Source organism: Falco cherrug, chromosome 5, assembly GCF_023634085.1.
Source record: "Falco cherrug isolate bFalChe1 chromosome 5, bFalChe1.pri, whole genome shotgun sequence".
In the NCBI taxonomy this organism is placed as follows: domain Eukaryota; kingdom Metazoa; phylum Chordata; class Aves; order Falconiformes; family Falconidae; genus Falco; species Falco cherrug.
The window spans coordinates 76,937,541-76,962,330 of record NC_073701.1 but is presented as its reverse complement, the minus strand read 5'-3'; the positions used below and the strand labels follow the sequence as shown (position 1 = coordinate 76,962,330).

The 24,790-nt window shown below is 40.7% G+C and overlaps 1 protein-coding gene across 9 annotated transcripts in view; it reads left to right on the top strand.

Annotated features, from left to right (window-relative positions):
• The window catches only part of ATXN7L1 (ataxin 7 like 1), a 114,571-nt gene extending 98,594 nt beyond the window's left edge, over nt 1-15,977 (top strand). For 8 of the 9 annotated variants that reach the window (XM_055710979.1, XM_055710977.1, XM_055710980.1 and 5 more), the window contains 4 exons: nt 1,444-1,565; nt 4,750-5,695; nt 9,932-10,006; nt 13,315-15,977. In XM_055710979.1, coding sequence (XP_055566954.1) covers nt 1,444-1,565; nt 4,750-5,695; nt 9,932-10,006; nt 13,315-13,356 — 1,185 coding nt within the window. In that variant the 3' untranslated portion in view covers nt 13,357-15,977. Of the gene's footprint in view, nt 1-1,443; nt 1,566-4,749; nt 5,696-9,931; nt 10,007-12,861 lie in introns of all 9 variants that reach the window. The other variant, XM_055710978.1, reaches the window with a different exon arrangement.
• Nucleotides 15,978-24,790: the final 8,813 nt, after the last annotated feature.

Here is a 24,790-nt window from a genome sequence, read left to right as displayed (position 1 = left end):
ACCTCCTGCTTACTTGGTACTCTTGTATTTTACTGTGGTTTTGCTGACTGCTTCTCTATGAATTAAGAACTAAAAGCTCGCTGCATGTGTGTCCACACAAGTTAAAAAAACAATCAAAGTGCAGCCAATTCTTGTGCAGGCATCATCAGTGAGGCACGGCTGTCAACAGCCGTTTTGGTTTAGGATCCTAGTGCTGTTTCAAGGCAAATCCCACTGGCTCATCCGTTCTTGGAAGATCTTAGCATCTCTCAATTGAAGCAGTTAACTGAAAGTGCAACTGTTCTTAGTCCGTATCAACATGAATTCGGAAAAGACTGGGTAAATCGCCTCCAGCACAGTTGATGGTAACTTGCTGCATTTCCTGCTGAGGTGGACTGTTTTCCTTACCAAGTCCCTCTCCCAGCTAAGTGGTGGTAATTGATGGGGAAAGGGCAGTAGCTTCTTAAACTACCTCTTAGTGGTAACTGATCTGTGTCACTGGGAGGTGAGGCTAGTTTATCAACTTAAGTGGCGCTTTTAATTAACCTATTTAACCTTGTTGTGAAACAGACTTAAGATAAACAGTTACAGTCACCTCTCACTGTCCATTAAGCTGAAAAGTATTTTAAAAGGATGCTTTCCTGCTGCATTGGTAGCTTCTGCCCTCCGTCAGGATTTGTGACTTTCTCCCTGCACAATGGAGAGTTGTCTTGTTTTCTGAGGGTGATTTATAACAGGTTTCTCTCCCACAAATAGGTGTTGCAGCAGTTTTCTATGTAACGTGCGATCAGTAAGGCTTGAGCCCAAGAAAGGGTAGATTCTTGATCACACCATTGCAGTGTAGTAGGACTTTGCAGGAAGTTCTCCAGAGGAAGCAGCGCAAATACTCCTGAGCTCCGCAGAATTCTCAAAATACTTACTATTCCTCTAGATGCTTTTCATACACCGTGAAGAGTGTATCCAGTGTTCTGTTATAGCACAAGTGCCATGGATGATAATTAATTTTTTTACTGAAACATCACTGGTTTGTTTGTTTATTAAATAAGATACTAAAGAATGCTCCCATTGCACCTTTTTCCTCTTCAGTTAGTTTTATTCCTGTTACAGTATTACAAGATTTAATGTGCACAGAATGGTGTAACTGTCTTTCTGAGGCAATAAGAGTATTATTAGCCAGAACCACTTCCTTAACAGTACCTCAGCATTTATGTTCTTTCCCTGGCACACGTTGGTGCCTGATAGTAAACTGACTTGTTAGTGAAGTATGAAGTATACTTCACACTAACCTAAACATTATGCACATATTTAATATATCATGCAAAAAGTATTTATGCTGCAGATAGTGAAAAACACCTTTTATATGCATGATACAAATTACAAAGGTGTTCCTTGATCTATAAATGATAATTATTTTATAACATATCATTTTTTTATAAAGAACATTGAAATATCCTTTCTTTTCAGTTTTGTTCATATGGCAGTCGCTTAATGGGAAGAGGCTACTATGTTTTTGACAGAAGATGGGACCATTTTCGATTCGCACTAAACTCCATGGTAGAAAAACACTTGAACTCACAGATGTGGAAGTAAGTGGTATTTTTACACTTGGTGGGCAGTTTAGCATTTTTAGTTCTGTAAAACTTCTAAATAAAACACTCCAAGGGAAGCGTTTGTAAGTACCTCTGTATTAAGGCATAGCACTAATATGAGTACAAATTTTATCTTTTCTGTTAAGGAATATACAGCACAACAGAACGATCTCCTATTGTGATGTAAATTTCTGCCAGATTTAGGACTTTTTTTAGTCCTTCTGATCTGGGAGGAATAATTCCGTAGTTCTGTTAGCATTACTTAAAAGCATTAAAGCTCAGAGCTTTCTGATTTTGGAGATATGTTTTGATATCATATTATTTTATAACACAGGTTAGATTTTGCCTAGGTTTTTATACTCGTATCACCCATTCAGACTTTGCTCTGTAAGACGCATGTGTTGTAAGATAAGGAACTCAGTACACATTTGCCTGTGCCTAAGATGGAATATGATAGTTTTTTAGTCCATAGCACCCTTACTGGCTTTGGGGTCTTAAAATTCTGATGATTATTACTCACTGTTGAAGCACCTCTGTATCACGTATGCAGGTTCCAAGCACTATAGGTTTTGGCTACACAGATACATTAAAATAGACTGCACTTCTAAAAAAGATGCTACTTCTTTCTGATTTAAAAAAAAATATTTGAAAAGCTCATGGCATGTGCAGATAGGATTGATTTTTTGGGGAGTATTCTGCTACAGGATATGCATTCTTCTTCCAATGTAACGACACTAAAGTGCAGTGTTTCATGTCACTGTTTATTATCAGGATTGTGTTATATTCATTGGATGCCAGCCATTAGATAAACAAGGTTTGATTTTTATTTAAATATATTTTTGAAACACTAAAGCTTGGCTTGTCTGACTAACCTGGTAACTTGATAACAGTGCTACTGTGCTGGGAGACATAGTTTGGAAGTGGTTGGGTTTGCCATAAAAGGGTCAGTTTCATGTCTGTTTAGAGACAGATCACACTTGATCTGCGAGGGGTTCCTCTCTTCTGCTTTGTAAATTTGGCTGTTAACTAGTGCCTGTCACCTTCCACAAATAAAACTGTAATTTGGTTTCCTTAAATAGGAAGATTAAAACATGTTATCTATGGGCTTTGTTTGTCAGGAGAAAAGATACTTGGGCACCTGAGAAAATGTGTCACTAGTACCACTACTATCATGAAAACCAAAAAAAACCCTCTATAGTAGTTATATGATACAAGAAATGAACAGGCCTCGTCCTGCTCCCACTAAATCCAGTTGTAAATGTTTTCCCAAATTCTAGCTGTTGGTGTAATCTCTAATATTTTAATGAATTCCATCCATACTTACTTGTCTGTATAACACAGGAAGCTCACAGTGCTTAACCCCTGCTGTATTCTTCTATTGTCCTCAACCCTCCTCTGGACTGATCTTTTCCCATCTTCTCCAAGCAGTGGTATGCGTAAAGCTGTTACTTTATAACCGGTGCTAGTGCAGCTCTGTAGCTGTGGCTAGAGGTACAGGGATGCAAGACCATGTTTTGAGCATGATAGTAACATTTACAAAGTACTTTTCATCCCTGTTTCTCAAAGTACTTCACAAAGGTGTTTAAGAGTTATTTGCACCTCTTTAAAAATAAACCAAGGAATGGATCTAATAAGCCGCTTTGTTTGTGCAGCGAGTCGCAGGCAGTAGGACTTCCTCATTTCTGGCGGCATGGACTGTATGTAATCCCTTATGTAATTGTGCCATAAACAGTGTTCTGTCTGACAGTCTCCATAGGAGGAATACCGGAAGAGAACACTTGTAATTCGGATTTGATTTATGATAAAACAGCACACCTGGTGCTGCTCTTTTATCATACTTCTTTGAGGGCAAGAGTAGGCCTTTAAAAACTGAAAAGATGTCAATAATGAGGATAACAAGGGCAGTGTTATGGTGATGTGCAGCTTCTTAACAAAGAGAAATAGGATTAAACTGTGAATTAACTTTTAGTCTAAATAATGAGAAAAGCTCACATGATAATTTTCCAAGAGACATCATAGAATTCTGGTTCTTTGTTAACACTGCACTAGATAAAATAATAGAAGATGGCTGAATAGGAAGGAGCTTGAATACATTCTACTAATTTCACAGGTAATATTATTAGATTTTATTCTCAGAATAGTATTCAACTAGTTATAAAGCTTATAAAATAGTTTAATTTTTTTGTCAAATTTTCAGTATCAGTGAAATTAATCACTTAGTTAATCGCTTCTAAGCAGCTCTCAAATGAGCTGTTGGGAATAGCACTGCATTTGGAAAAGGATGAGCTTTCCTCCTTTCCTCTTCAAGCTCAGTGATTAAGTGCTTCACAGCTCCCCAAACAGGCTCATTTACTGCCCTCATCAAGTCTAACCTGTGACTTTAGGTTGATATTGAAACTGTCCCACAACTTGAACTTTCAAGCAAAACATATGCAATGAATGAAACATGGTGACTGGAGTATTTATAGATTCCCACCATCAGGCATTTTATTTGCTTTTTTTAATTGGTAAAATAGGAGAGGAAAAATGGAAATTAAATTTGTAAGAAAGTGATTAAACTGTAACACTGCACTTAATTGCTACATGGGGCACTTGTGCTGAAACGGAGCTCAGTTCTGGTTTAACAGAGTTACACAGTTTAGGGCTTGTGTGCCATAACAGAAGTTTATAGGGAAAATTATGCTGCAAAAGTCTTTACCTAATCATCTTCTGTTGGGTCTCTGCTGCCTTCACAGATTTAATGTGCCTCATTTCAAAATTAATTCTTAGGAAAATACACTTCGTAATCCAGCTTTCCTGAATCTTTGCAATATTAAAACACATGTGGTTTGCATTTTGTTGTATTAAATCCCAAAGAACCTCATAACGGAATTGCAAGTTTAAAAAGAGGGAAAAAAATCACAAGTAAAAGCATTTTTAAGCTGTTGTAGAATGCAGAGCTGATTTTGAACGGTGAATATTAAAATACATGTGATTGGTAGAATAGGACTCAAAATTAGAATGAACTAGATTTGCCGCCTTTAATAAGTTGGTCCTTCCCAGAAATTGTTTCCTATCTGCATTGTTTGGATGGATTTTTTTATGTATCTGAATCTCTTCTTTTCTCTTTTTTCTTCTTTTTTCTTTTCTCTTTTTTTCTTCTTTTTTTCTTTCTGTTTGTTTTTTTTTATTATTTATTTAGGAAAATTCCTCCTGCGGCAGATAGTCCCATGCCTTCTCCAGCAGCACATGTCTCCACTCCTTTTCCAGCATCAGTCTTACAGCCTTTCAGCAACCCCAGTGGGGTGTATATTCCTTCAACACCTATCAGTTCAAGAATCACTTCTTCTTCTTACATAATGACATCAGCCATGTTATCAAATGCAGCCTTTGTGACAACGTCAGATACGAATTCCATTATGTCGCACACTACAGCTTTTCCTCATGTGGCTGCAAGTCTAAGTATCATGGACTCAACTTTTAAGGCGCCATCAGCTGTGTCACCAGTGCCAGCAGTCATCCCTTCCCCATCCCACAAGCCATCCAAAACAAAAACCAGCAAATCCTCAAAAGTGAAAGACCTGTCATCTCGGAGTGATGAGTCGTCAAGTAACAAAAAGAAAAAGCCGCAGTCGTCGTCCTCGTCGTCCTCATTATCTTTACAGACATCTTCCTCATCTTCATTTTCAGGGTCCCACAAAAAGAACTGTGTCCTGAATCCCAGTTCAACTTTGAACTCCTATCAGGCTACATCTTCCTATAACAGTATGTCTGTGCACAATACAAATAACGGAACAAGCCCACTCAGTGCCAAATCGGAGCCCTCAGGACGGACTTCATTATCCAGTAGTTCAACAGACTCAGTGAAACATATGAGCATGGTAGTAAGCAGTATTGACTCTTCTAATCTGTCTGTATCTTCTCTTGTGCACCACTCAGGGGACCATTCCCTGGGAGCACATAATGCAGTGTCTTCTCTACCCCTTTCTTTTGACAAATCAGAAGGAAAAAAGCGTAAAAACTCTAGTTCTAGTAGCAAAGCCTGTAAAATCACTAAAATGCCTGGTATGAATAGTGTTCATAGAAAGAGCACTGCCAACCTTATTTCTGCGGTGCCAGATCCTACAAGCAGCTCCATCTCTCGGCAGGTAAGGGACTCTTCCAGTTATTTTTTTGCAGGTCATGTCTGACTTACTTGAAATATTTCATGCGTTCTGGAAGGAAAATGCTATGTTTGCTTCAGATGGTTTTACTTCACACAACTTACTTTCTAGTCTAATACAGAAACATATCTGTATTTGTTTTGTACCAAGCATAGAAAGATGTTTTGATAGTTATATATATCTCTACTTTCTTAAAATATTTTTATGATATTTTTTTTATTCGATTAATACAGTAGCCATTTGTATCTCTGAAAGTAAAATTTACTGCCCAGAATGGATAAATAATTTTTAGCAATTAATTTTTTATCTTAATTCTCATCTCTCTGAAATAAATTGTGTCATTAAAACAGGAAGATAAGAGTCAGCATTTCTGTTTGTTTCTTTTCCCAAACTTGTTGCTGATTCATTTCTTAGTATTATGCAAGTCCCCTGATTTCTCTTTTATGCAAAACACTTACATCTACCCTTCCTCTGGAGAGAGTCTGAGATGCCTGACCTCAGATGCTGTTTCCTGTTTGAAACTGAAAAAATTAAGAAATTAAGATCTCAACCAGATGACCTTTAGTGGACATTTCGTTGTCTTCTTTACTGTGAATGTGTTCAGAATATTGAAGTCAGTGCAACAGATGAGGTTACACACTCTTCATTTCATTGTCACTAGCAATAGAGCTTTGACTTCCCTTTCAGTGATGCTATATAAGGAAAAAAGTGTATGTGAAGTAGAATTTGGTGGGGAAACTGCCAATATGGTCTTTATAATGATCTACTGTTCCATTCTGCTGCCTTGTCCAGTGCTGTGCAGTGCACAGAAAACAAAGCTTGGCCCTGTAGCCTGGAAGACAAAACCATAGAAAATAGAATACCTTAGAAAATCCGGAGAAGGTAGCTTAGGAATTTTTTTTGTTTGTTTGTGAAACTCTCATTTCCTAAAGATATTGCACATCAAATAGATCTGGAATGGAGAGGGTAAGATCTTGGGCAAGGCAATCCGTATGTAATAGCAGACAGAAATGGGAGTGGAAGAAAAGAATAAATGAATTCTAAAACTGGTATAGTAGACAGAATGAAGGTTTCAAAGAGTGGCTTAGCAGGTGTATATTCTCTTTCCTTCTTCCAGCAGAGGTGCAACTGAGATGACTTGTTTGGCTTTGAAAAATGGGTAGTGGCACATTCTTTCTGTTTTAAGCCTTTTAAATGTGTCCTGCAATCCTAGCTAATCTTTAAGTCACTGAAATCAGTGGAGGATACTGTAAATTCTTCATTCTGTCATACATCTGATTTTTGAAATATGTATGTGCCAAAAAAAGATTAAATTAGCCTGAGATACATGATCTCAAATGGGAAGAAGTAGTAAGTACAAATTGGTACGTCAGTACAAACATTGGTAGTAGGAAATGGACTGTATCATCCTTTCACAGAACACAGACTATCTGTAGCTAGTGCAGTCTGAGGAAGTCTTACAGATAGACGCAGGAGGTTCTGAGTTCAGATTTCAGTTCCCGTAGTGATTAGATCTGCTCCTGTGGGACATCCTTATTCCAGTTTGTGATGTATTTAAGCATGTTGCACAGTAATAGAAGTAAATAAATCACAAAGAATCAATCAGAGGTCTTTTCTGATTATTTGTAAATATGTAATTCACGCTAGTATTTTTTTCCGTAAGTAAAAGATTAAATATATGTAAAGAGTATAATGATATCCTGATTTTTAAACATAATGTTTTTATACACATGTACAAGTGCGTATACATATACATGTATACATGCATATATGTGTGTGTATATATGTAAAAGTTGGTCACACTTTCCTTTTATACTGCTGGTCTTTGGAGCTACACTAGTAATCAAAAATAGGAGGTAAAGTGGAGTTGATTGTATTTCAGATGTCTGGCTGGGAGCCAGTTGTCTCTGTGACAAGGATACTGAATTGTATGCAATACAAAACAGACGTTTCCTACTGCTTATTTGTGCTATAAATACATGAAATTTGTACCCACTTAAGCATATGGGTCAAATAATATTACGTACTCTACATGTGAATATTAAAGCTCTGGAGAATACAATACTTGAAATCACTTTTAAGCTGTGCTGTTTTGACTTGCTGTGTTCTAGAAATGCAATCGAGGTAAAAATTCCACACAAAACAAAATCAGTATTACTTAAAATCTTGCTCCTGTTCCCTGATGTAATAGGGCAAATTAAGAGACTAGGAACATAGAAAAAAAAGTCAAGTGACTGGTGATAGGCTGAGGGGGGTTTATTGTGGGTTTTTTTTCTATTTTAATTAAAGTCTGGCCTGCAGATAGTAACTGAAAGTGTTAACCATTGGGTTTTGAAGTACACTTTATTTTTTAAAGGCGGGGGGGAGGGGGGGAAGATTCGGGTCTTGGCCTCACCCCAGTCCTTGTGATCCTTTTGATACGGCGTTGCCATCATTAAAGACCCAACACAACTGGAAATCAGTCTTTCTTATTTTCACTTTTTCACTGAGCGCTGCAACTGTTTGGTCTGTCTGAATTACCCTTCTGTCCTGGCGCGCTGCCTTTCCAGGTCTGAATGAAGCCAGGGTGGTAAAGCAGCTCAAAGCCGACCACAGTGCCGCAAGCTGTGTTGCTCCTTGCTTTGTCTTACGTAGAGAGGCAGTCTGGTAGCTGCAGGAGCGCTGAGTGAATGAAAGCCCAAAGAAGTGCCGTGTTCCCTCTCAAGATTCTAGGATCTCAGCAAGTCGATTTCCTAGTAGCTGTTTTTCCACTGAGAAGATGGACATGTATTTTATTACGGAAGGGTTTTATGAGTGTTAGAATGGTGGATGTAGGGAAGACAGATGTGCAGGTGTGTCATGGTGTTCTGAGTAGCTAGGAAAGGTTTTACAAGATTGTGTATCTTTAGTCAAGATTTGTATACTGAAGGAAAGCACGTTGCTACTGAGAGAACAGCTGTGGCATGCAAAACAAGCTAAAGGGAACAGGATGGGCAGAGGCTGATCCTTTTAGTCCTTGCGCACCATGGGGGCTGCCCTCAGAACTGGCTGTAAACAACAACTTTAAACATTTCTTCTGGATAGAATGTGCGCCGAGAGCACTGTTTCAAGCAGTCACTGTGTGAAAAAGGGCAGATATGGAGAGGGAGACAAAGGCTACCTTTCACTATACATGTGAAATGGCAAAATAACAAAAAATGTTGCAGAAGGGAAGGAGAAAACCCATGTTGGTGAAAACCCTGCCAGCCAATGTCACAGTCCCACCTATTCAGTAAGGAACTTGCAGCTGCATTTCTCACTTTAGAAGACAGGTCCTTGCTTCCTCTCCATCACATGATTAAAGCTGACATTACTTGAAGTTCGTTGACCTTGTGAATAACTATTCAAACTCCAGTCATCTGCCATTTGCAGGCAGGTGTCCATGGTTAATTTTTATTACCCTTGTAACCCCTGAGGAACTACTCTTGACTCAACAGCTGTCTCCCCTTTTCTATCGCAACAAGCATCTACGCTATGTTTATGGGTCATTGTAGAAGACCCGAAGACAGACTGCCCTTGCAGAGTGCTGTAATCTCTCAGGCACTGAAAATACGACGATTAAATATTGCAATATTTTAACTAAGTACTTTTAAAATGCATATAGGTGTACTATCAATTTGCACTCATTCCCAAACAAATTTGCTGATGCAGTAAGTGGAAACAATTGCAATTTTAAACCTGGAGTTTGAGTCTTCTGGTTAACACTTGCTTTATTGAGCAAAAATAAATGAAGACTCTACATGAAAGAAAATGGGTAACTCGGGGCATGCTATGGTGCTTGGCCACTTGCTTTAAACTCCCCAGGAGTGGGAAGGTCCCCTGGGGAGGAGACTGTGACCTTGAGCGCTCTGTGCTCTCTCAGTTGCTGACTAGCTGTTCTGAGTCACTGCAGTAACCAGAGGAACTAGCATTTCAGTCTAGAGGGGTGGGGGTTTACAATCTCTGTTCTCTCAGTAACTGTTCCTTACACTGTTTTCTGACCTCTCATACTATCTGTGTGCCTTTTAAGCGTTAGTTTAAAGTGTACAGGCTCCAAGACCTAATTACAATTCTATCCGAAGTGTATTTTTTGCAATAGCAAAATACCTGTTCCAAATGCAAAGCAATTAGTGTGACTTTACACAGGAAAGGGAAGGCCATTACCAGCATCTGTGTTCAACTGACAAATATGCCTCTCAATACTGCTCAATTAATGTCTTTCAGATTGGAAAAAATAGCAGTGTAGCTTTGTCACAATCCAGTCCTTCGAGTACATCAAATCCAGTACACAACAGACAAGTAAGTTGCTTTTAAAAAAGTGTACTTAAGTAGTCTGTAAGTGGTTTTGAAAGATATTATACTGTAAAACCTTAAAACACAATTTCTTTATTAATACAATTCTTTAGAGAAGGTGTCTTTCAGTGAACTAATACTAGATTTCTCCTCTCACCTAATTCTTTTTCCAGCTATTTTCCCATCTGAGATTTATGAATAAAAAGCTTTTACTGGTTTTTCACCACCTGTAATACACCTCAGGTTAGCTTATGTTGGCCACTGGCTGTTGCTTTGGTCGTACAAACTCAGCAGCAGCGGGAACTGTCTGCAGAGGATCCAGCTAAGCTGATCTGGTTTTTCTATCTAACTTGTCCTGCTGAGCGCGATGGCACAGCAGAGTCCCCAGCCTGGCATAGGAAGGACAGCATTTAAAAATAGACCAGAAGTGAAAGCAGCAAAGGGAGGACAGAAACAGGACAGAGAAGACAGGGCACTTGAATATTTAGAGAAACTAATCTGAAAGCATAACTAAGCTAAACGTAATCTGAGTTCTTCTTAAGACTGCGAGAAATCCTTATCACTCCCGCCATACAGGGGTGGCATATCCATCACACAGACTAATAATAATTGTATAATTATAATAAATACTGTAACTCAGCTTTTTTGTGAGGACAGGTGCTTGACCTGTGATCCAGCCCCCATCTGTCTGGAAGACTGAGGGGCTAGTCTGTGTTTTTTAATATGGCCCCTACTGTTTGACTCTCCAAGTTGAGTAGTTTATCAAGAATTCATTGTCGAGATCCTTGGTGTGAAAAGGTTTCCCACCTCAGCAAGGTGTAACAGCCACAAGCAAACAAAAAATTCAGAGGATTTTTCTGTACAACCAGTCAGTATTTTAGAATTCTGTTATGTATTGTGTGTAAATTATACAGAAGTAGTTATTTCAGATGGCTGTGTGGCTTAGTGTCTGCTGTGTAGACACAGCAAAAAAAATAGTAATGATTGTAATAATGATAACTCACAACTGTATCCCCATTAAAAATATTCTGAATCACTCACATCTTGAGATGAACTGCCAAACAGTAATTTTTTTTTTCTCGTGGCGCTGAATGCAATGCAGTATATGTAGGGAAGAACTACTCTGAGGGGAATAAAGTGGAAAGTTTCTTCATACCTCTAGGGACTGGCATTTTCCTGTGTGAGACACTGTCATCCAGCTGCCAGTAACAAACATGGGATAAAGCTGTTCTGAAGTGCAAGACTTCTTGCTTTAACCTCCTGCGCCTGTATTAGTATAAAATACACACTACTCAAGGGACAGAGCTTGTTAGGATCTGTTGCCTAGATCCCATGGGGAAAACCTAACAGTACAAAGCATTGATTTTGTGGCAGCCTTATGTAAACAGAGGCTATCGCTGAGCTTTTCAGCTGCTTGTTCCCAAAGTTTTTATCAAAAGTAGAAGTGTTTGTTTTAAGCCCCACAAACTCTTTATTGTAAAAAATATGTTTCTGTTAGTTTGGTAGTTGAATAGAGAGCCCAGAATACAAATACAAAAGAAAACTGAAATAAAAACTTTTTTAAAAACTCTTAACACAGAATTTAGTATTTGGAACCATGAATAATGATTACCTATCTAATAGATGTTTGTCACTGTCAAAATAATTCTGAGCTGCTTTGTTGACAGCTTTCATCTCCAGTCTAGCAACTGAATAGTCTCTAAAGAAATTTTAGTCTTAAACTGTGCTATAATATTTCTTTATGAAGGTGTTATTAATCAGGTAACAATAAGTGGATCTGCAAATATATGCTGTGTCAGTAAAGCTACTACTGGGGGAGGCTGAGCTCTCTTGTTCTTAATGTTAGTGGTGTTATAACCGTGATAATCAGGGAGTCCAGGCAAAACCAGGTCTGTAGGCAGAGACAATCTCAGCTGTATTCTGGGGTTTATAGTTGGAAAAATCAGGCAAGTTTTCATGAATACAAGTCAGGACAACAGACTTTTAACAATGCAGTTTGAAGCAGAATTGCAGCCATCAAGCTAAATGTGCATGTGGAGCAGTTACTGATGGCCTCCGCCGTGCTACCCGGCCAGGCAACCCGTCGGGGTCATCTGCTGGCGCAGAGAAGTTGTTAGAAGGGGGTGGCCGTCTCTCAAGAGAAGGGAGAAAGGTCCTGAACTGCACACGGGGCTGAGTGACTGGGTGAGAAGGCGTTTGGGAAACGTGGTAGGCTGAAAACCCAGTCTGGTGGGAACCTGGGCTCACCTGTGTGCAGCCCTCCGGAGGCGGCGAGCTGCCCGCTCACCCTCTGAAGGTGGCCACTTGGAGCTGAGGGGACACGCAGCAGTGCTGTGACAGCCACCTGCCACTGGGAAACGGCTGTTTCTCATTATGGACTTGGGAGATACAGGTGGGCTGTGGCGGTTTGGATTTCACACAAGTAGCTTCTTTCGGTCACTCCTACATTTGGGGAAGTACACTGCACTGCTGGGCGCTCCCCTGGGCGGCCGCCCCACCGCCAGGACCACTGCCGGGCCTGGCTGTTCCCTCCCAGCGCGTTCAACTCAAGTCAGGGTAAACTCAGACAAATTGTTCTCAATTCATGTTTCATTTGAATGTTGCTGCATCTATTTGAGACCTGAATGGGGGCTTGTATACATAAAAGCATGCCTGTTTTTCCAACTGTCGTAGCTTTAATAAAAAATACATCACTTTTCTTTACAAAACCTACATGTTTGTTAACAAACATTAATGGAATCGTAGTTTTACAGTCAGATTATTTGTGCCTGTTAATACAAATGATGTATTAAAAGCTTGTTTTCTCCAGATTTTATACTTGTTCTAGGTTTATAACTAATCAAGTGTTTTTGTCTTCATAGTGCTTTTAGGTGCCTGAATGTGTTAACACTTCAAGACCTCAGTATGCGGTGGTTTTTAAATACTGAGTAACTAGATCATTTTATTAAGGGAAGGTGACAACGTGTATGCTGTGTGGGGATTCCTTGTGCATGAAAACATGCTGTGTAGAGGAAACGATTCTTCAGAGTTGTCGTCTAATTGCTGCTCCTTGTTTGTAATGATACCCCAAGTTAATGAACATAAGATTCACCAAAGCTTACTAAAATCAGACGGTCCCAAAAGGAAGTACGATGTTTATTGAAAGCAGTTCCTTCTCTTAAAGGTCTAATGTAATCAGTAAACAGGGAGGGAATTTAGTTCAGGGACTTGAAATACATTCTGGCTTTGAGTTCTGTCAGATGCAGATGTTATTAAACTATTATATACTGAAAGACATTTTGTGATTTTGAACCTGGCTCTGGTTTCTCTTTTAGAAGACATCAAACCGGACTGGTAGAATAAGGACTCTTCCATAACAAGGAAAAGGAACCAGCCTATAATCTCTAGCTCTCAGCAGCCCTACTCCACAGGGTTTTTCTTTTCTATGTCCTGCAGATGGATTTAACCTTTTATGAATTTGTGGTTTTAAACAGAATTAAATTTACAGAAAACTGTAATAGTGATTTGTTTAGTTTTTCACTTGTATTTGCCACTGATCTGTGTGTTCTGCTTGGTTATGTTTCATGCCTTTTTAAAGCTGTTAGCGTTGCAATGCTCCCTTTGTTTCCTTACCAGAACACAGAGGACATTCCAAAAAAAATAAAAATAAAAAAAAAGAATCCAGATCATGATTTGAATTTATTTCAAGGATCTCCAAATTTTTTCATTAACTAAAAATTACAGTAATTCTGTGTTTAAGCTTGTCCTATGGATAAAAATTGAGTGCATTTCTTAGTAACTTGCAAACAGCTGGGGCACTGCAACTTTAGGGACTAATCCTGACTGGTGCTCTGTACCTACAGCATTTAATAATTTCAGTGGGAATTCTGAGTGTTCAGCCTTTTCCAGGATCAGGCTCTTAAGAAATCTATACTTCAATCAATGCATAGAGGATTTTTGCACCAAACTGTAATTAATGTTATCACGGGCTCAACGTGTAAAATCCCCATATCTCGGTGGATTTCTAGACCCTTAAGATCATAGCACTTGATAACTCCAGAAAGCAGTTTGGGTTTGCAAGGACAGGAGTTGAGCAGATTGGCTTGCATTAATAGAATTGCACTGACAGTGTTTCTTATAGGATTACTGAATAATTTTTTAAATAAAATATAGATTTTATAATCGGGAAGCCAATACTAGGTACTGGAACAGTAGTACAGAGGAGTTAATTTTTATTTCTACAGTGTTAAAAGTGCACTTATATGCTGGTTTATTTACATCTTGGGGAAAGGCGAGAGACTGCAAATAGGGAGATTATTACTACTTTCTTTTTTAAAAAAAGAAGGCTTAAGGCAAATTTTAAGACTAAAAATGTTTAAGCAATTATAAACAAGGCTAGACCCTTTGAAAAAAGTTTAGAAATATTCTTAAAATAAATTTTTATAGTGTTAATTTTGTAATAATTTATGTTTTGCTATACTTCAGAGCTAACTGACCGGTATAGTTTCAGAAACAGTATGAAACTTAGGAAAGTTTAAGCAATGTTTATATTTTTAAAATGTTCTTTGAATTATGTTTTTATTGTACATTTCTTCAGACTGAAAAATGTGTACATATCTTTGTTATTTTTGCACAATTTTTGTCTTGTTCAGTTTTAGGAGCAGTACTATGATTTTTTTAATTTATTTTGAGTTATGAAACTGCAGGAGTTTAAAAATCTCAGTAACAAAGTCATCCTCTGTAATCAATGAACTGCTATTTCTAGTTGTTGAGGGAAAACAGTGGTTGTGAGATTCAGTGGTTGCTTCTGAGAAATACTGCTAATCAATGACTGAAGGAGCAATTTTGTAGTTTTAGGAAGCTTTAGCTCTTTCCATGCATCTTTTAATTGGAAAGCTGGAATATGGAGCCTGTCCTTTGAATGCTGCTTAAATTTTTTTTTCAACTGGCTTACACCTGACAGCATTTCAGGAAAGTTAAGCATGAAGTAAAATCCCACAGTGTTCTTTCATCATCAAAGAATCATTATTTAATTATACGTATCAAAAATTTCAGCCTGAAAAGTGAAATGGAAGTAGACATTTGAAAAAAAATGGATACAAACTGGACCAGCCTATAATGCATTATTAGTGTAGCATTCACTCAGTAGTTCTTTTTCTTCCCCGTTTGCCTGAAAATCTTGTGATTTGTTTCCAGCAATAGAGGCTCAGAAGCTTTGGTTGTTCCACATACGCAATGCATAGGCCCGTCAGCCATAAAAAGCGACTTGGATAACTTGTATGCCTTCTTTTGTATTGATGTAACAATTGTAAATAGTGCTGATCGACCTTTGTAGAGAATAGTTTATACAGCATATTCTATTATTGCTGATTCTCAGTGAACTATTGTTTTAAAAAAAAGAAGAAAAAAAGAAATTTTTCTATTTACACCTTATATTTTGTTATGCTGTTGACCCATGGCACTTTAACAAAACTCTGTGGGTTTTGCATAGCTGGTCAGTCATGGGATATATTAAATAACTGTTGTTGCACAGAAATGAATTTGCACCTGCTATATTGTGCTTTCCTACTACAGATTTTAGAACCTTTTCCAGAAGACTTTTGAAGAAAGCATGTCCAATCATTCTAAGAAAAAAAAAATGCCATACTTGTACAGCCAATTTCTTTTCTACAATCCATATTTTGTAACACTAAGTATTTTCATTCTTTGTCCTGCACCTTTATGTATTAGCAGTATCAGATAGAATTCATTCCATGCTTGTGATAATTGTAAGCAGAATAAATGTCTAAAGTAGGTGTAAATAGTAAATTCTATGGCTTACAGTTTAAAAAAGGAAAAACAGAACAAACACGTATCTGATTGATACTGCCATGGTTCAACACCAGGCCTGGAGATATTCTCTAGTGAGCGATTGTATTTTTTGGTTTTTTTGCTTTATTATTATTTTTTTTTTGTAACATGGCTTTGTAAATAAAATAATTTATATGTTTGTAAGAAACAGATGGGTTTTGTCATTATTTATCTTTGCAAAGCAAAAGTGGTGTGTATTGCAAGACTGCCCTTTTTCTCCCCAGAGGCTGAAACGCGCAGTGTGGACAGCCAGCACTGAGAATTCGACCAGTAGTTTGAAAGACCTGCCCAGCTCTCTGTACAGGGCTGAACTTCTCTGGGATTATTTCTGGCGCTCATGTCTGAAGTATTTCTCTATTTACGTGTCAGGACACGTGTGACAATCAGCTACTGCGGTTTTTGCATCGATAAATCCTTTTTAAATTTCTTTGCTTAGCTGAATGCATTTTCTCATTCCTTATCAGTGTAAGAATTAACTTTGTTACAGCTGCTCGATTTACGAATTCTCACTTCAATAAGCAGTACAAATTTATAACCAGTCTTTTTATCACTGTTAATACTAAAAATGCAACTTTTATCTAGGCATTAAGATTCTTGTTCTGTGTAAAGCGTGTTCCAATTACAGATCAAATGAGACTTAAATTGTTCATTTGGCTTGTCAGCTCTGCAGAGAGGATGGCAGTTTTTTCTCTCTCAGCAAACCTCTTCTGCAAATCTGAGGAAGATGTACTTTTTTTTGCTCCTTTTATGAAGTATCTGGAAACTTAGTCTTGGAGATACTGTAGGGAGGATGCTTACAATTACGGTATAATCTTTTTTAAAAACAAGGCATTTGGACTGCAAATTGCATTTTTGTATGCACACACTCAGAACTGGCAGAGGATATAAAAAGCAGGCCTGTGTTAAGGAAACGGTAATCGAAGGATGAAAATTTTACCCTCTGGGTAAACAACTTTGATGTCTTGCATGTTCCGATACCTGCCGCAAAAGCTACAGTTTAACTTCCTCTTTACTGTCCAATTCATGCCTTGGTCTCAGCTGCTTATATGTTGAAACCTTTGTTTATTTTAATCTTGAGTTTGTCTTTTCTAGTATAGAAAACCTGAATGTCATGAAGTAACAGTAGACACTGAAGTTTGATCTGATAGAATGGTCACCATGTATGGCCAAAGAGTGACATTGTGTTTGTAGGATGCTTTGCTATTTCTAGCAGGCATTTAGAAATCAAAGATACGGCCAAGAAAATGCAATATTGCAGCCATGAGTTATTAGTTGCTTGCCATCATTGCCCGTGGCCAGCAAAGGCCAAAGACCAGTGAATTTGTTTTCCAGATGTGAATCTGAGTAATTTTTTAGGACTAGCGTGTTGATTAGAATGATGTACAAGCTGTTCTCTATTTGGAGTTGGGTTTCCCCACCCTTTTTTGGTTATACAGCAAGTATTTTGCTTGTAGAGCACTCTTGCTTGTATTATCTAACATGATCTTAATTACCACTAGTTTCAGAGGGAAGTAGATCACACTGTAACTTTTTATTTATTTCACTCCAGTTTTTATGCTTGTTTTTACCACAGAACTATTCATTTTAAAAGAAAGTCATTGCTGTTGCAGCCAGTATCTGTCTTACTCTTCCAAATCTGTCAGGATTCACAACTGGAAGAAATGCCAAATAGTGATTCCAGAAATATTTGGAGGAGATTCGTACAACAGATTCAGACTTCAGAACACAAGAATATTTATTTCATGCAGATTTTTATGCTGTTCTGCTCCTGGAGTACCTCTTGAAAGCTACTAGTCAAAACGAGTACTTTTAAAACATACTTTCCTACGTAGCAGAAAGGTAAAGCTGGTAATTAAGCAGCGGGTCCCTGTCCGCTCTTCAGCTGGAGGATCCATGGTGGATGGTATGCGCACTCTTGTTCTCATTTTGTAACGCATCACAAGTGACATGGGTTGGATTCTGTCACAAGTGACATGGGTTGGATTCTGTTGGGGGGGTGGGCACGGTGTTTACGGCTGACCTGCGGAAATATTTACATCTAGTCTGTGATCTGCCCTCCTACGGAAGGGAGAAGGGAAGCTTCCCCAGTTTAGGGGAACCTTGCCAGAAGTAACGGTCAGGATCCAGGAGAACTTGATTTGAGGGGAGGGACACCAGTGAGGGTTCAAGATGGTGCACAACATTCAGCTGCCCCTTTGCAGATTTCCCAAACCTGAAAGATTTAGCGCTGCGATTGAATCTGGATTTGGTTGACTTGGAGCAGTTACTAACGTGGTTGATGTGACACCACAAGAGACTGGTTTTTCAGAAAAGATGCCTGGCATGAACAAAGTGTATTTATAGAGGGCGACAGATGTAGAGGCCCGTTGGGGTAGATACAGTGCATGGGCCTGATGAACTCGTGAGTACGACCCTGTGAGTCCTGTGTCTGTCAGCTGGTTTCCAGCCTGGCCCGTGCTGAGGCAGAGGAGGAAATGTTGACAAGAGTAAGCATCGCTGCAGAAGAGAAAAACCATCACCCCCTCCCAGTGGCAAATTTACTCGGTGTTGATTTGGACAGCTGTGTCACAGGTGAGTACACAGGTCACCGGGAAAGGATTGCTTGGGCTCCAACTTTTAGCCTTTCCCACCACAGATTCAGAATATATAGGCTTGTCACCTTAGTTCTGAAGATATTCTCAACAGCCTATGCAAGAAACTTTCCCTTCTGGTCAGCTCTAGTCTTAAATTGCAACTACTTGCCTTTTTCTTTAGTTTTATTTTGATGCATAATCAATTGGAGTTTTGTGGTGTGTTTTGGGAGGGTTTTGTTTGGCTGTTGTTTTTTTTAAAAAAAAATCTTGAGTTACTCCTTCCTTGTTAATTCTCTTCAAGGATTTGTATCTGAAACACATAGCCTGAACAGTAATACCAACACACTGGGCTCGCTGCTTCGTTATCGATGGAGGCACCACGGTGCAGAAAGCTGGTTTTCCCTCGTGTTATTTTGCAGTGTTTCTAAGGCCTACACAGCTTCATGTCCTGAGTGTGGATGCTTCCAAAAAAAAAAAGAAAAAAAAAATGGGAAACACACACACACCTCCCCCCCCCCCCCCCCCCCCCCCGCCAGTCATTTAAAGGGAAATGGTCCATTTGTGCTCCTTCAACTAGAATAAGCCAAGTGCATGTTTGCTCCTGAAGCACATAATGGACTCTGCGTCAGGCCTTTCACTTGTAACAGATGCTTGTCTGATGCCTCTTCTACTTTGCCCCCAGCATATTACAGGGCCACACTCCCTGACCCAAACTCCTTTCATCTGCGGTTAAATACCAATGAAGCCTGAAAGATACTAGCTTCTCCATCTCGAGCTTCTGTCCAGACTGGCCTTCAAAATGCCTTAGGAGGTTGCCAAGAAAGGAAAAGGAGAAAGAAACTGAAGCACAAAGCAAGTGGGTCAGCACTGTAATGAACCCCTGGCTCCAGTTCGCATGCCCTGACTTCAGGGGACATCGTGCCAATGCCCATGAGGGAGGTCACGAGTAGATCAGAGCCAGGCTCTGCACTGCTGCACAGTGGGAGGGTGAGAAGCAACGGACGTAAGTTGGTAGAAAAGTGGTTCAGACTGGATGCAAGGGAAAACCTGCCTGCCACGGAGACAGGCAAGCGTTAGAACAAGTCGCTTAGAGAGACGGGTGCAAGCCCCAGCTTTCGAGGTTTTATTTTAAACCCAAACTGGATAAAGCTCTAAGCAACCTGGTCTGACCTCAGAGCTGACCCTGCTTTGAGCAGGAAGCTGGACTACAGACCTCCTGTCCTACGACCCAAATGTGAAGAAAGCAACAATGATGATCTAACTCCTCTCTCAAGGACTCATCTTGTAGGGTCATTTTCTCAGAAACACTCCCTAGGGCCTTCTAGGGTGTTTTCCTAATGCCAAACCCCCTTCATTGCTTGGTCTTTATGTTATTCATTAACCAGTTTTTTTGGTAGCTGTAATTCCCACTCAGAGCTCATGTCACCCAAGACCTTATCACTGGCTTTTCTCACTCCACTGTGTCTTTCCTAGATACATACTTTACTGGATTTTTTTTTCCAAAGCTGTCCTTGAGATATAGCACAGTTTACTTTGAATACACTTACCTGCTTTGTTTCTAAAACTGCATAGGATGAGGCAGAGAAACTACTGTCCACCTTAAGTCTTGTATTTTTACGTTCATAGAACCAAGCACTTAATTAACGTTCTCCAAGAATGTTAATCTTTTCTTCAGAGGAATCATGACCGTCTAAGGACGGCTAACTGTGTAACAAACTAGATGGCATTATCTTCTAAACCGACTGTCCCCAGTGATCAGCACATCCTCTATTACAGCACATGCAGTACTGCAGCTTATACGAAGAGCACATCTATTCTTGACACCTATGGGAAAACCACCTACATTGGCATTAACCTTCATCAAATATTGATGCCTCCAGAAGCGCTGGATTTGGTAGAGCACGGTTGACATCGGTAAATCCTCCAAGACCTCTTCCTGGTAACTGTGCTTTTATAGGGTACTGACTAAAGTGACTAGTGTTAGAACAGACATGTGGACTTACAGTCAAATACAGGAAAAGACAGAGGTTGCTCATCAGTAACGTGAGTCTTTGGAGACACATAACCCACACGTAGTTTTGCTTCCTAACTGCATGCCCAGCCTTTCTGTTGTTTAAAATGTCTCTTTTGGGACTGGGGCAGGGGGTCAGAGAAACTAAGACAATGGAGATGGATCTCTGATCTCCACCACCCTGTGTAGTGTGAACTCGCTTTACAGATACTGCTAGAATAAAAGCATCTGTGGTCTTCAGAGCTATGGGCTCAGAGCCACACTTGAACAGACAAATACAGTATGCATCTCAAAGAATGACGGCTTCAGCAGGATAACTTCTTTTTTCCCTTTGCCTTTAGCAAGAGTCCCACTGTAGTTCTAGGAAATCAGTTTCTTGGGTTTTCAGCCAACTGGGTAGCGGCCAGTTCTGTAAAAAAGCAAAATCTCCTGATATTAAACTAGTCTTTTTGAGACCTATTTTTACTCCTTTTTGACTTGGAAACAGTAACTGGAAGTATTTTTCTAATTCCCGATATTTAATTTTCCCCAGTATATGATTTCTGATGGCAGGTTCAGTCTGTATTTTGCAGTTGACTAAAAAAAACCAACCAAACACCATTATTCACAGCTTAGCCTTACAACTGCAGGCTCTTGTTCTTGTGGAGGGGACTGGGGTGGCAATGTGGTGCATGCACGCCTGATCCAGGCTACTTCTGTAGGACATCAAGGACAATTTCTTGACAGAAGAGCTCAACAAGAGCTGAGCCGGGCTATGCTAGACACGCTAGTCACACATAAGGAAGGGTTGGCTGGGAACACTGACATTGGTGGCAGCCTTGGCAGCGGTGACTACAAGATAGCAAACCTTAAGATTCTGAGGGAAGTGAAGAAGATAAATAGTTGAATTGCAGCCCTGGAGTTTAGGAGGGCAGGCTTTGACTTCTGCAGGCATTTTGTTGGCAGAATCCCACACAATACTGCCCTGAAGGGCCCAGGGGTGCTAGCTGAAGCACAGGAACAGTCCACTCTGATACGCAGGAGGCTGAGCAAACATGGGAGAAGCCCAGGATGGCTGAATGAGGAACTCCTGACTGAAATAAAACCCAAAAGGTGAATATACAGACTGTGGAAGCAGGGGTGGGCTGCCCTGGAGGAATAAAGAAATGCTGCCTAGGCATGAAACAGAACTGGGAAAGCCAAAGCTCAGCTGCAGTTGGAATTAGGGAGGGATGTGAAGGACGCTTTTTGTACATTAACATGGAAGGAAGACTAAGTAAAATGTGGGCCCCACTATGTGGGGCAGGTAACCTAGTGACAAAGGACATGGAAATGACCAAGGTATATTTGGTGCTGCCTTTGCTTCAGGTTTTAACTAGAGACGTCTGCGCTCTGATCTTTGGGCAGAGTCCAGGGAGTGGGGAGTGAGGTACTACCCACATAAGAGGAAGCCTGAGTTCGGGAGTACTTACCTTGGATCCATACCAGGCTATGGGAAAAGCTGGGCTCGATTCAAGGGTGCAGGCTGGTATCATTATAAGGCTGCTATCATCCTTGAAAAATCACGGTGAACAGGGTACAGGGCTTCTAAGGACTGGGAAAAGGCAAATGTGATGCCCAGTTTCAAGAAAGACCCAGGGAACTACAGGCTGCTCAGCCCAGCCTCAATCCCTGGTAGATTACGGAACAAACTTTCCTAGAAGCCATGTCCAGGCAACATGAATTTCCCAAGGAGAAACTACACTGAGCAGCCTGCTTGCCTTCTGTGGTGACACGGCTGCCTGCCGGTACTGAGCAGAGAGCAGCGAATGGTGTTTCCTTTGACCTTAGCAAGGCTTTTGGCACGGTGTGCTTTTGTGTATTCTTACAAGGATTCAAGGCACGGACTGTGAGGTGGGTGGAAGATCAGCTCTACCGCACGACTCACGAGGGCTGAGGTTAGCCACTTGAAGTCTGGTTGGTTGGTTGTTACTAGTGACGTACCTCAGGGGTGACCGCTGAGCTAAATAATGCTGAAGGATTTCATTACCATCCTGAAAGTTGGGATGGGTTGCAGATTCATGGATAACGACAGATTGTGGGGTAGGGAGGTGACTGATACAGGGCAGGGCTGCCCTTCAGAGGGAGCTCAACAGGCTAGAAACAGCCCGACAGGAACCTCATTAGGTTCATCAGTGACAACTGCAGAGCCCTACACCTAGGAGGGAGGCGTAACCCCATGTCATCGAACAAGCCGGGTGCTGACTGGCAAGAAACCCACTTAGCAGGAAAAAGGGCCCGTGGGCAAGCTGAGCACGAGCCAGTAAGGGGCCTGGCGGTGCTGAAAGCTAACAGCGGCCTGAGCTGCCGCAGTGAGGATGTAGGCAGCAGTCAGAGGGAACTGACTGTCACCCTCTGTTTTGGCACTTGTGAGACCACATTTGCAGAACCGTGTCCAGTCTGGGGCCCACTACACACTACACAAGCAGCAGCACATATATTCAAGTGAGGCCACTGGAGCGTTGCCAAGATGATCAGTAGCTAAAGCATATGATGTGTAAGCATATGCTAAAAAAAAAAAGGTTTGTTCAGTTTTAAGACAAGAAGATTAAGGAGGGGAGAGGGGTCCGAGTGCTGTCATCAGCAACAAGATGGGTGATTGCAGAAAAGGAAATTTATTCAAGAAAATAAACTGTGCCTGCTTAACAGTGAAATAGAATTAAAAAAAATATTTTGAGTTGTAAATGAAATTAGGGTTTGCTGGCTTAGTGATTCTTTTGAACCATTCCTTAGAGAAATACACTTCAATCTGTAGTTCCTGTGTTTATTCTTAAAATTTCAGCCTTTGACATATGTATTTCATACTGATTATCTTTGTTGACTCCTAAAGGAGACACTTCATTTGCCAAATGCTGTTTTCCTTCTCCCAAACACTGATTTACCTGCCTTTCTCTCCAGTCTTTCATTTGCTCCTTCCTTCCCTGTCAATCTCCCTATCCTTAGATTCTCATTTTCACAAAAACATTTGCCATGTCTCTCTTTCTCCTCTGCTGACCAGCTCAGTCTCCTTTTTTGTATTTCTCCGCACTTCAGTCTACACTTTCTCCCATCACTTTTTAGCAAAAAACTTTGCTAGTGCTCTGCAAACTCCACTGAAAGGTGTAGAAAAGTCAAATGCAGGAATGGATTCAGTAACCATGAATTTTATTCCCTAGGAAAAGAAAGTTTCTGTTGCTGCTGGTAGCTGTTGAGGGGGGTAGCTGTTATGAACCTACAGCTCCTCTAGCCCCAGTTAAGAGTTGAAGCAGGTAGCATAACCATTTTAAAATAGTAAAGAATACAGAACAGAGCATGGCTGTACAATCTCTGCAGTTTTGGATGCTGCTTTTCTCCCACTCTTTCTCTAAGGAAAAAGAAGGTGAATTCTATTAATGTCTTGCGATATTTTAGTTTTGGCAAATAGTTAAGTATATATAGTGATCGACTTTCACAGGAATACTATTTTTCTTTACTATATGCTCAATTATCATTATCTATTTTTATTTGATGGCAGATGGTTATGTCTGTAGATTTGCTTGTATTTTCCTTTTTTCTTTAGTGGGACACTTCATTATCTTTCTCCTACTCACATTGGGTAGTACCATAAAAAGGTTCTTTGGTGTCTCTTCTCCGTTGGCACAGGCAATGCTGCAAGCCTCAATAACGATTTAAAAACGTAACCTTTCTTACTCGTAGCTGCTCATCACCGATTTTTGCATACCCTGGAAGTACTGAGCACACACGATCACGTCCCACTAGGTGGCATCTGGACATTTTGCTATCCTCTCGCATTTAGTAGGAATAACCAAGACCATCTTTAGTAAGGGAGTCCGGGTGGCAGGCGATGTACGGCAAAGGCAGCGAAGGGTGCCGGCCGCTTTACTGCACATGGGAAGCGATGTGGCTGGCACCCAGAAGCCTTGCGTGAACGTTAAGAACCATCGCGTGTAACTTGCTTTCCCCACGAATTAATGCAACTGCGGTGCAAAACTCGGCTGGCAGTGATGATTTTCCTGTTCTAGTGCTAACGTGATGACATCCGGGCAAGTTAATTTTTGCTTCCTACTTTCTACCCACCGAGGTAACCCAGGTGCCGCGCCTCACGCCCCGAGCTGCCCGAGGGAGCGCCCCGGAGCCCCGGCCAGCGGCCGCTGTCCCTCCCGCCCAGCCCCCACGTCCCTTTGCCCGCTGCATTTTCTTCCTCGAGGGCTTCCCCCTCCTCCGCCTGCTCCTCCTCGCACGGGCAGCGCCCACTCCCGCCCCTCCGGCTCCCCGAGCCCGTCCCGCCGCGCTCACCTCAGGCAGCTCCCGGCGGGGCGGCGACGCCTGACGGCCGGCGCGCGGCGCGGCGGGGCGGGGCGGGGCGGGGCGGGGCGGGGC